Consider the following 12,717-nt stretch of genomic DNA (forward strand, 5'->3'; position numbering starts at 1 on the left):
ATAATATAATCTGTTTAATCAAGTCTGGATCCTATTCCTGGCTCCACTGCAAACTTCCTGTGTGACCTTGGGCAAGTCACCAATCCTCTCAACTTTCCTACCTCCCAGGGTCTTCTGAGGATACATTCATTAATGTTTGCCAGGTGCTGAGATATTGCAGTCACGAGCACCATGGAAATGCTTCTACTATAAATAAAACTAATAATAAAATGTGAGGAAAGTTGAGATTATAACTTCACAGCTAGTTCCCATCTCTAGATCACAAACGTGGCTTCATGAGATAGACTGCAAATAGGGTCGGTTTTATCTAATATCTCTCCATTTTAAAAAGGTGAAAGTAAAAAATGTAGGGAAAATACCATCCGAGCTAAAGTTTTGCATGTGACCATTGCAGTTGGGAAACTAGCTAATTTTCAGGTTTTCATGGTAGGCACTGGGGTTATGCTGGGAAGTCGTGAAGGTTTTTCTCTGTCCTGCTTTAAGCTCTGCCTTCCATTCCCACCGACTGCATCCCCTCCTCCTCCTCCTGCTACCACTTGCTTACATGTCCCTGCAGTGTTATTTTATCACGGTTTGGATGACGGCTGGCCTCCGCAGCTAGGAGGATGTGGTTAACAGTAGGTTTGTTGATCCCTAATCTTGCACTGAGCAACATGAATTTGGGCTCTGCACTTTTGGCTGTGTTGCTCAGCAGGGTAGCTGCAGAGTGAGTCTGGTGGAGAGCCCAGAGGTATCCGGTTACATTCTTGCTAGGTGTATATTGATGTTTCTGGACTTTGTATCTTCCTGGGACCAGGCAAGGGTGGAGGTGTATGTTGGCTCAGATCGACTGTGAGGAGGAAGCACTGGTGTAGCTACGTCCCGAGGAGAAGCATAGCTCTTCGCCTGTCTGGGTGCCATTTGGGGGCCAAGCTGCAAGAAAGAACTGAGGTGCAAACTGCGGCAGCAGGACCTTGGTTGGTTTGTGATAGTCACACGCTGATTCCACTGAGACTCCTCTTGTGAGCGAGGCAAGCTGGATTCACTCCAACGTATGAACTGGTTGCCAGTGTAACCTTACAATACTACAGTACTAATGCCTGCAAAAACAGACCTGGCTTTCAGCATTCTAAGGGCTAACACCAAAGCTGCTTGCAAACTGGAGAAGACCCAGAGCAGCAAGATACTGAGCAATAGACAGGGCTGGCAATAGGAAAAAAGAAAGAAGGAGAGTGAGTAGCAGAGACATTAAAAGGCCTTATACTGAATTATAAAAACTCTCTTAACACTGGTAAAGCAAGGTCACTTTCTGTTAAGAAAGAATCTTTAATAAATTGCAACACCATAAGTGATAGATGTTTTCTGGCTCACTTTGTTAAACAATTTCAAGAAGAGTAGCTAAGAGTGTATTCCCCCCTCTCTCTGCTCTCTCCCACCATTGCCTACGTAGGCAGAAGCACTTCGACTTTCACTCCCTGCTTCACAAAACACCCAGTGATGTGTGTACAATGCTGAGAATAAACACAACCCTGTGTTTGAAACTGTTTCAAGTCCAATAACCCCCCTTCCTCCTGAAGCTGCTGTTGCCAGTATTTGTTCCATTGGTGTAGACTGTGGTCTGCATCCATGTAAGAAAACATATGTAATCCCTTGACCACGTTTTATTCTAATGGGTGTTGACTGCTGGGCCAACCGTTTGCATCGCTGTCTTGTTGGGGCTTGGAATAGGAATTGGCTATGGTATTTGACAGTAGTGTCCTCTGTTCAGATATGACTTAGGAGTTCAGCTAACCAGTAAAACTGTGCCTTGTGTTGGGCTATGTTTACTTAACCAATGGAATTATAGTATTGCCTATGAATGAAAACCAGCTGACTTGTGATTGGCTGGGATAGTTCAGATGCCATCATGCCATTTCGCTGCTCCACCCAGCAATGAGCTGTTCCATAACCGTCTGGAAATGAAACTGTAAGTGCAGAAAACATCCAAAGGGTTCCCCCCGCCCCCAACACACTGGAAAAGGAACCAAGTCTGGAAATTGTGTTTAAACTCAACATAAACAAAGTTCTAACAAAACCAGATTTTAACATGGTTTGGCCAGTGACCCCACCATAACAGAACTACATTTAACAACATGCTTGAGCTTGGGCGAGTGTGTGGGCAGAGCCTAAGTGTGAAAGAAAATGAGCAGTCTCCACTGCGGAAGTTAGCCTGGAGTCTCAATTTAGGATGTGAATTCTTGGAATGAACATATTTGCTCTTTTACTTTTAAGGAATCAAGCATGAAGTTTAACTAGTAAAGAAAGCAAATGCTCTTATAGTGCATTCTGGCAGAAGTAATATCCTGGTGTGAATACTCTCCCACTTTGCAGATCTGTTTATCAGTACTGTAAAAACATAATGAGAATTTTGCCTGAGTAAGGACTGCAGGGTTTGGGCCAAGATTTTTAACAACAACAACAAAAATCCCTTATGTGTTTGTATTAATTCCACATTTGGCAAAAACGATCTCTCGACCTCCTGCAGACTTATTTAGTTGGTTGTAAGATTTGATTTATTAAGGATTAGTTTCATGAGGAGAAAACTCCTCTTTAGGTGCTTGGATGAGGCCAAATGTTTTAATGTAGAGAGGAGCAATTATTTCCCAATGAATAACGCATTAGATGAATTTAGCCTTTTTTTCCTATTTGCAAATTGTCTTTGAGCAGATTGCAAAATTCACAAGTTTTATTTGTTTTTTGAAATTATTCACTAATTCTTGGGCTACAGGATGTTATAGATCTTGTCATTTCATAATGTGTTGGTTGATTTTGTAAGTCATGTATCTTTTCTTCTGGATACTGATTGGTTGATTTATGTCATGGAGACAGCATGAACTCAAAATCCCTGCTGTGCTGTTGAGTTATGTAAACAAGAGGACGGAAACAATGTGATTTGACTTTCGGGTATGTAAACTAAACTATTCAGCACCAACGGCAAATTTTACAATCAAATGTACAATTTGAAATCCACTTTTTATGAATATTCAAGAATTCATGCTCGTTAACTCGGGAGCACACAGATGTTCACTGAATGTGAAAGGGCTGCAAAGGTGGTTAGAAAAAAAAGGTTTCAGAGTAACAGCCGTGTTAGTCGGTATTCGCAAAAAGAAAAGAAGTACTTGTGGCACCTTAGAAGCGAGCTGTAGCTCACGAAAGCTTATGCTCAAATAAATTGGTTAGTCTCTAAGTTGCCACAAGTACTCCTGTTCTTTTTAGAAAAAAAAAAAGTCTTTTGAATTCGAGTAGATATTCACTAGAAAAAAAAAAGGTCTCCTCTGTTTGTTGAGCTCTGGGTGAAACAAACAGAGAAACAAAACCCTACCAAAACAAAGCACTGCTCTGCCCACACAATTTTTCCCCTGAGGAGAGGATGAGAGAGAGAACAAACCGCATGTGACAGATGTTAATCATGTTGCTTAATGCACTAATGGAAGCTGCTTTAGATATCCCATGTGAGGCCAGATCCTCAGCTGGTGTAAATCAGTGTGGCTCCATACACCAGCTGAGGATCTAGCCCCATGAATGCTCTTCCTTTGGTAGATCACTCTTTTAAAAGGAGGCTTTAAATGTGATTTGGTTTCTTTCATGCTGGGCAGCCAAATTGTGTTTGTCACCAAATTATAGGCTGGCTAGTTACTGCTAACTCAGTGCCTGGCCCAGTATAGATAGCACTTTAGCTTCAGGCATTTTTCAGTTGGAGTCCAGCCTGATTAACTCCTTGAAAGGAGTGAGACCTGGCCTATTCGGACTGCCGTCCTTTCTGAGCAGCACATTTAGTTCTGGGGTTGTGGCTTAATGATGTATGTGTGTCTTGCAGGACAGGAATGAGTCACATGAGAATCCTTCTGTGTCCAACAAGCTGCTACTTCTTTCAACCCTCAGTTTCCAAATAGAGGATCTTGTGACGAAGTGGAAAGTAAGAAGCGTGGCAGCGTGTAACATTTCTGCACTCTCCTGTCCCCTTGGAGGAGGAGATGCCTAGCATGTTGTTTTAACAGGTTGATGCTAAGCAAATAAACAGAGAAAGAAAGATGGGTAGTTTTCTGTAAATAATGGTAGGCTGGTCAGAGACTAAACACAGAAAGGAGAGAGAAAGTGTGTAAAGATTGCATGATGTTCATGTAAAAACTATTTATCTGCCATACAGAGATACCAGTACTACCCTGCCACTAGACATGCGGCAAGATGAACACGCCAAAGGGTTCACTGGGAGTTTTAGATTCAGATCAGAATTTCACAGTGGGCTTTTATCTCTCTAATGGGCCAAACTAAAACCAGAATTATTATTTATTTGTAGTGCCTAAGAGCCCTAGTCATGGACCAGGACTCCATTGTGCCAGGCTGTGTACAAACACTGAACAGAGATACAGTCCCTGCCCCCAAAAGCTTACAATGTAAGTGTAAGACAGGAAAGACAGGTGGATACAGACAGCGGAATGCAAAGAAACAATAAGATTATATTGGTCAGCATAATAGACAGAGTGGTCTTGGCACGCTGGTAAGGATCCAACACCATTAAGCTTCGGATGATTTGAAATCTGTCGGTAGATCTGAATTCTGTGACTTGGGCCCATCTCTAATAGCCTTGGGGGTTTCATTTCTCTCTCTTTCTATATATATAGAGAGAGATACTTTGCATGGTGTCTGCTCAAGTGCTGATCACAGCAAGGTTCTGTATGTGATTAATTAGACCTTGTTATCAGCAGTCACTTTTATGTCACTTCTCTCAGCAGTGTGTGCGCCTGATAATGATTATGTGAATTACAGAGTGCGGTTTCCAAACTTTGGCACCCACACTGAGCGTCCAAATGCCTCATCTGGGATTACAAATGTCCAGTTAGGCATGTCAAATGGAATTTGGGCATCTGTAGCCAAACAGCACCAAAATATAGGCTGCAGGTGCTTAATTTAGGCATAAAATTGCAATTGGTTCCCCAGTATTTGCATTTAGGGTTTCACCGAGTGCTTTAGGAGGAGTTGGTAGAGAAATAATAATAATACCCAGCCCTTATCTAGCACTTTTCATCCATAGTTCTCAAAGCGCTTTACAAAGATAATTATCCTGGATTTACAGACGGGGAAACTGAGGCACAGGGCAGTGACATCACCTGGCAGGCCAGAGGCAGAGCCATGAATAGAACCTGAGTCCTAGGGCAGAGCTCTGTTCACTAGGCCACCCTGCCTCTATTTGTTATAATGTCACATTTGGTATGATATATATGTTGAACTAAATGGTTACACGGCCATGTTGTTTGATCAATTACTGCTTGTCTAACTTTTCTACATGCACAGCCACATGCTATTTGATGGGTGTGTAGTAAATCAACATATATATATATATATATATATATATATATATTTCCTTCCAGTTACTTCAATCAATCACTGGTTAATTAGAGCTTCTATTTAATTTGATCAAAATCTAAAGAAAGAAATAATCTGTGGTAAAAATAACCCAAATTCCACCCTTTATTTGGATCAATTTAAAGAGGTAGCATATTATTCAATCAGTGGCCTTGGGACATTCTGTTTCATTAATACAGGGAGGTAAACATTCTGAATGAAATCAAACAGAGAGCACTAGGAAGTCCCTTCTGATGATAAAAGATGAATACAATGACAAGATGTGTTGTTCAGCCATTGTTATCTATGTTGTTATAGATGGCCTTCGACTACTAAATTTAGGGGGTCAGATCCTAAGCTGGTGTAAACGGACATAGATCTGTTGACGTCAGTTGAGGATCTGCTTCTGGATATGGACCCGAATTGCCCAAGTTCTGAGGGTGTTTGGATCTGGAGTTTTGTCTTGGGCCCATCTCTGCCTTCCGTGGACTGAGCTGATGGGGTGTGTGTGTGTTAACTAATCTTTATATTGTTACATGAACTTCCTTGGAAGCCAATAGGGGATGCGTGTTAAGACTTCAGGGTTAGGCACAAGATATGATACCTCCACCCCTACTTGATGATCATATGGATAATGAGATAATCCACTTAAGTCAATCGAAGTGAGAGGTATGGAAAACTGTGTATAGAGAGTGTTAGAATGGAAACTCTTACCAAGTAGTCTAGAGGAATGAGCATGGGTCTGGGGGGTTAAGAGTGTTTTATTCCCGTCTCTGCCACTGCCCTCCTGTGTGCCCTTGGGCAAGTCATCTAGGGAGGGATTGTTAAATCCCTTGGGATTTGTGCTCCTAAATCACTTAGGTGCATTTGAAAATCCCATCTTTACCTCTTTGGCAAGTGTGAAATGGGGATAATGATAGTATCGTACCTATTGTGCAGGAGTGCTTGGAGAGTGAATGATCCTTTGGACAGAGAGCAATATCTGAGAGCTGAATATAAATAACAAATAATACAACTTACCAGAGAGATCAAGGGAAGGAACTGAGGGAAAGGAAACACACAAGCTAGTTATGGAATGGGAGGTAGGTCTAGGAGCAAAGTTTCAGTAGAGGGAGGTGTTTGTTATAATTAATATTGTTTATTATTTGTATTGTGGGTAGCACCTAGAGGCCGCAGCCCCATTGTGCCAGGGCCTGTACAGACTATAACAAAGAGATGACCCATGCCGCAACATTTAAGATGAAAGACAACAGGTGGATACCGCAAACTGATGGGAGAGCACAAGGAAGCAGTGAGGCCATTATGAACAGTGGAATAAGCAGTGATCACAGCACACCAGCTGTCTAAGAACTGTCAAGTGTTTTTTAGGCATCGTGGGACAGTGCCTTTTAAGAAGAGATGTAAAGGAGGATAGTGGCCTGGAAGATTTTTATAGGGAGCTTCTCCTTTGCATAGGTGGTAGCATGGGAGACTGCATGATGACCGCTTGTCTGAAAATTTGGCAAATTGGCAATCAAGGGTGACGTAGGCAGAGTGGAGGTAAGAGTTTACATCTGTCTAGTGGATTAGAGATCCTAGGTAGGACAGGCGTAAGCCATACAGGGTCTGAAAGGTGAAGACAAGTAGCTTGTGCTTACTGCAGTGGAAATGGAGAGATGCAAACAAGGGGGTGACATGGTCAAAGCAAACAGCCAGGCAGATGCTTCTGTGAAGAATGTAGGCACATATAAGGTGGGAAGAAGGACTCATTGTGTTTGTGCCATACATTCTGTAACATCAACCTGTTTGTCATATGTCTCTTCTGTCTCCCTTCCCACTCCCTCGGACAGATATGACTTTATCGAGATACGGGACGGCGACAGCGAGTCGGCAGACCTGCTGGGCAAACACTGTGGGAACATCGCTCCTCCAACCATCATCTCCTCAGGCTCCTCTCTCTACATTAAGTTCACCTCTGATTATGCACGGCAAGGCGCTGGCTTTTCTTTGCGCTATGAGATCTACAAGACAGGTCAGTGTCAAAGGCAGACTTTGGATTGGCAGTCCTACAGCACCTATCTTCCCAGCAGTTGACATTGGGATCATCACAGAGCAAATCCTGTGGGCCACTTTTTCAGTAGGGTTTTTAGCATGTGCTCAGTACAAAGGGTTTTATTTTTTTGGCAAGTCTGTTTCATCATATTTCCAAGAAGGTAAAGATTTTAGTGGTGCGTTATAGTGCTTTTTGATTCGTATCTTGGCATGAAAAGCAGGTTTCCTCATTAAATTCTCTTGCATTCCAGAACTACAAACACTCTATCTTTTCTTCATGGCATGTAAGCGCTTGTTAAGTCAACGCTAAGGTGAAGATTGTCCCTCCTTTAGAACTCTGTAAAGCTCCTGTGGATATACAACTTAAGCACTGATCAATGACTCTGTTTCCTCTTTCTGGAAGGCAAGGGTTTTTGTAACGGGTGGACTGCTCGTTTAAAGGGGCTGCTGCCTGCAGTGTCAGTAAGGGAGTCAGACAGGCAGCTGTTGAGTTCAGTATAACAGGAACTATTCATAATTCTGCTTTATACAAAACTATTCTGGAAGAAAGTAAAAGCTACTCAAAAGGCCTTTTTATATCATCTCTGTCTAAATATTTGTCAGAACTGTATGCATGAGAACACGTAGTCTCAAGAAAATATGAAACTCTGTGTTTGTGTGCGTGCACGCGTGTGTGTGTGAGAGAGAGGAGAGATTGAGGGGTTGTACATACTTCCTCTTATGTCGGTATAACATATGTCACTCAGGAGTGTGAATAACATCTCCCCCCCACCTTCCCCCAAGCGATGGAAGTTACACTGACCTAAGCGCCTGTGTGGACAGCACTAAGTTGGCGGGAGAGCTTCTCCCATGGACATAGCTACCGCCTCTCATGGAGATGGCTTTATTACGTCGACGGGAGAGCGCTCTCCCATCGGCATAAAGCATTGGTGCAGCTGCACCGCTTCTAGTGTACAGTAGCCTTGAGAGAGAGCGAGAGAGCTTGTGTGCACATGAGGGGCATAAGTATGTTTTGCACAAGGATACCCGAAGCTATCTGTCATAGGACCAGGCCCCATGCCCACATTCCATTGCTAGAGTACTGGAAGAAAACACACGACTGTCACGTCATCGGCAGAATATGAAACGAATACATGAATATACTGGAGAATCAAAAATAGGCACAGCTTTGTTTGTTTCTTTTCCAGAATCTTCATACAACCACATAAGTATTTAGTGGTTTTGAGCACAGTTATATATTATTTAGAGACAGATGCTTGTAAATACACAGAGACATACCCACATACAGACTCGGGTGCTGATGACTGGCTGACCGGGGATGGGAATACAAATGAAACAGGACTTCCTAACTTTAATTTAGAAGGGGAGGGGGGGTGGATTAAAAAAATCCATCAGTGTATCTATCTGTTCCTGGGGTGACTTGTTAAAATGGAGAATTGTTATGAGGTGGTGGCCATGTAAAGCCTCTGGCACACAGTTGAGCAGTTCTTTTTCCATCCAGTGGAGGGCAGTGGTGCACATACACACCAGCCAGGTCATGACATTATTGTTTCACTTAATGGTTAGAACATTGACTAATCCTGAAGGGGTTAGTTAACCTATCAGGACTGGCTGTTTTCGTGGGATTTGCTGAGGGAATAGTGGACGCTGAGGCAGGGATCAGGATGAGTCTTTGTTCAGGAGGGAAGATAGTTGACTCAAACAGGGCTGTCTTGCCTCTTCCTACCCGTAACCCTTGGTCCTATCCCAGTCCTTCCTGTGTGCCTTGTCCCACTTGCCCTTGCGGTCAGTCCCATACCCTGACTTTTATGTCATGAAGCAGTAGGACCGGGAGTAGTCCAGTATGCAGCAGTGGCCAGGATGAGGCTGAGCTGACAGAACCAGGCAGTGGTGCTGTGCCGAGAGGCCGCTGGCAGGGAGTGAGAAGCGCTCTGTCCATTGAGTATGAACCAGGAAGGGGCTAACGTCATGGGAAAAGACCATCAGAGGGAGAGGAAGTAGGGGCTGCGTCAGAGAGGCAGAAGGAGCAGGAGGAAGGCAGGAGCTGAGTCTTCTCATTTCCTGTCCCTTAGCTTGGATTCCCTAGACAAATATACTTCCCTTCAGGTAGAAGGCCTTGGGCTGGGACTTCATCAAGTACAGGCCTCCTTGTTGGTACTGAGTGGTGTTAAAATGCTCACTGTCCTCCCTGAAGAGGGCTCTTGGCTTGAAACCACTCTAGACAAAATTCAAAACATAAGCAAGGTTTCAGTTCCTGGAGAGTGGGAGGCACTGAAGCCAGTTGTTTACGCAATCTCAGAGTGCACAAAGCCCACCTAGAGAGAACAGTGTCCCCTGAAACCATCTTCAGGGGTAGGAGGGTCTCTGGCCTCAGATCTGTGGGGTAAACAAATCCTGCCTTTTGTTAGTAGACAAACAGATAGGGCATGGATCAGTGCTAAGGGTCAGTCAGAACTGGTGCTTATCCGGTGAAGTTTCACTGGCTTTAAAGGGCATCCAATTAAGATACTCCATGTCAGTGACACACACACACACACACAATTAAGAGAGGCACTGGGCATATAAACAGCTGCTTCCTAATGGTTAAGTCCCCTGGTGTTGTATTGGTCAGTTTTGCTGCGGCACCCCAAAAGATGACATCCAGGTCACAATTTTCAAACATGCCTAATGAGTTTGAGCACGCAATGCAAGCGATGCAGCGTAACAGGGCCTGCATTTCAGAAAATACTGAGCAGACCTATCCTGTGAAAATCAGGCCTCATTAAGGGTGTCTCAAGTTTGGCCCCCAGAATCATTACGCTTTTGAAAAGTTTGGCCCCATGACACCCCCTCATACCAAGGAAACTCTGCTGCCAGGTACATCCCATGTTTACTACCTGGTAAAGTTTTCAAAGCTCCTTTTTATTATTAAAAATGGAAGAAGAATACATTAAGCACACTTTGAAAACCATTCCAAGAAAAGAAAAACGACCCACTCCCCTTTATGCAGGAGTTCATGTATAGCCATGATATTGATGCCTTCCAGGAGAGATGGGTCCAAACCAACACCCTCTCACCAAATACTTTGGGAGAGATCAGATCTGAACTTTATGGCCCCGGCCATCCCTGCCTCTGGGGCGTGACAGTGAGAGCAGTTTGACTCAAACTGTTTTTAAGGGTATGTCCACACTGCCCGTATTACAGCACGGCAGCGCAGCCACGCTGTGACATGGGCAGTGTAGTCACGCTTTATCGCCAGGGGAGAGCTCTCCCGGCTATGAAAAAACAACCACCCCAAAGGAGGGGTGGTAGCTTTATTACCGGGAGCGCGGCTCCTGGCAATAATGCGCTGTCTATACTGGCGCTTTTCAGCACTAAAACTTTTGTCGCTCCAGGGTGTGTTTTTTCACACCCCAGACCGAGAAAGTTGCAGCGCTGCAAAGTGCCAGTGTAGACAAGCCCTAAGTGGTTGCCTTTTCGTTGTTTATGTGCTGAATTGTTCTCTCAGCCTGGTGAGTGGGAGCATTTAGCACATATTGCTGAAGTAAACATGATTTCCATTTATTATTTGCAGGTTACCTTTAAAGCCAGTCATTGTTTGCTGGTTATAGTCAAGCTATTGACAAAGATACTAACCGCTGCAAGCAACCTAAATGAGGAAATCGTTGCTATCTAACAGTATCACAGTTACATTTCTGTACAGTCCCTAGAGGACATTTCCTGACAGTCAACATCTGGTTTATTGAATATTTCTGTGCTTTCCTCCTCGGCTTGGAGTGTGTATTAGTCTCTTCATAAATCTGGCTGCCTTTTTATTTGATCAGGAGTAAATACGTTCTTATTCTTGTTCTTTGTGTTGTCTTGCAATTTGTGCTTGGCCTCTTGTATTTCCCTCTGTATTATCACACCAGAGAAGCTGGCCGCTCTCCTATAGTCCGTTAAGAAGTTCCTCTCAATGTTCCTCCACCTAGGGGTACTACAGTAACAGTGGTCCAGCTGTTATCTCAAGTTGCTCTCCTAACTTGCGTAGGCTAGTGCAGATCTTAATAACAAGGCTCCAATTAGTCCCAAGAAGACTTGCACCAACTGGGTGAGTGGGAGCAGTGAGTTTATAGAGGAGAAGCGCAACATCCCTAGAAAACAAAAGTCAAAGCCTTAGTGAATGTTAATCCTGTGTTACAGACATGGTGATAAAGGCCTCTGGAACACCCTCTTTGCCCCTCCGATGGCCCACAGGCTGGAGATTTCTATTGTCAATTGTCCAGCCTCTAAAAAGCAGTGGTTTTAAAGCAGCCATGGTATGAATAGGACACAACCTCCTCTTCTCCCCCACCACCCTGAGGCACCTTGAGCTGGCTGTGGTACAAGGGAGGCCAGCGTCAAGGTCAGCAATAAATAAGTGGCAACATTGTCTGCCCTGTTGGCAATCAGAAAATCTTCCTCGAGAATAGAAATAACTAACATTTCTGGTGCAGACAGCTGAATAAGAGAGAAAGAGCGCTCTGTTCCTCCTGTCAACAGAATCTCTCTCACACACACGCGCGTGTGCGCGCACACACACACCAGTCCTCCCCGTCCCCGAAATCTTTCAACAGCCACAGTCTGGAGACATAGGCTGGACCAGCCATTTGCACACTCTACAGCTAGGGTGCTAGGCTTTGGATGATGCTGCAGAGAGGTTGCTCTACTAATTGCCGCTCCGATGGAAAATAAAATACATAATAGCGATAATGAATCATTGATAATTTACACTTCGCTAGCAATTGCCCATGGGAGGGTTTTGAAATGCTTTACATGCAGGACTGAAGTAAGCCTCACGACAGCATTGTTTCTAGGTAAGCATTAGTATCCCTATTTTGCTGATGGGGAAACTGAGGCACAGAAAGGTTATGTGACTTGCTCGAGACCTTGCAGGAAGTCTGTGCCACAGCTGGGAAAATAACCCAGATCTCATGACTCTCAAGAAGAAATTTTAGTTCAGATACTGCAGTGGTGGGTGCTAGTGTTAAGTTCTAAGATAGATAGGCAGATAGACATAAAATCAGTAGGTCAGGGAGATCTCTTTTAAAAATTAGACAATTCCTTGGCCCTGCCAGATTCCATACCTTTCTCTTCCCCACCTAGGTCAGTCACCCTCCCTGACTGTGGATCATGATTCCCTCAATTAGTTCCCCAAATATAGCCCAAGAGAGCTAGGTCTTTAATCTGGCCATATATGTGTTTTACCCCTTAGGCCCATTTCTCCCCCCGCCTCCCCACACTATGTTGGGGGAACCGGTATATTATTTACATTAGCCCAGTTGCAGTCTGCTGAGCTGACCCCAAACATGGTGAGTCCAGGTCCGT

At 44.0% G+C, this 12,717-nt stretch overlaps 1 protein-coding gene across 5 annotated transcripts in view; it reads left to right on the forward strand.

Moving 5' to 3' along the window:
- The window catches only part of NRP2 (neuropilin 2), a 121,938-nt gene that overhangs the window by 33,431 nt on the left and 75,790 nt on the right, over nt 1–12,717 (forward strand). For all 5 annotated transcript variants that reach the window (XM_037912001.2, XM_037912000.2, XM_037912002.2 and 2 more), the window contains exon 3: nt 7,191–7,372. In XM_037912001.2, the coding sequence (XP_037767929.1) occupies nt 7,191–7,372 (182 nt within the window). The remainder of the gene's footprint in view (nt 1–7,190; nt 7,373–12,717) is intronic.

The sequence above is a fragment of the Chelonia mydas genome, chromosome 11 (assembly GCF_015237465.2).
Source record: "Chelonia mydas isolate rCheMyd1 chromosome 11, rCheMyd1.pri.v2, whole genome shotgun sequence".
NCBI classification, from domain to species: Eukaryota; Metazoa; Chordata; order Testudines; family Cheloniidae; genus Chelonia; species Chelonia mydas.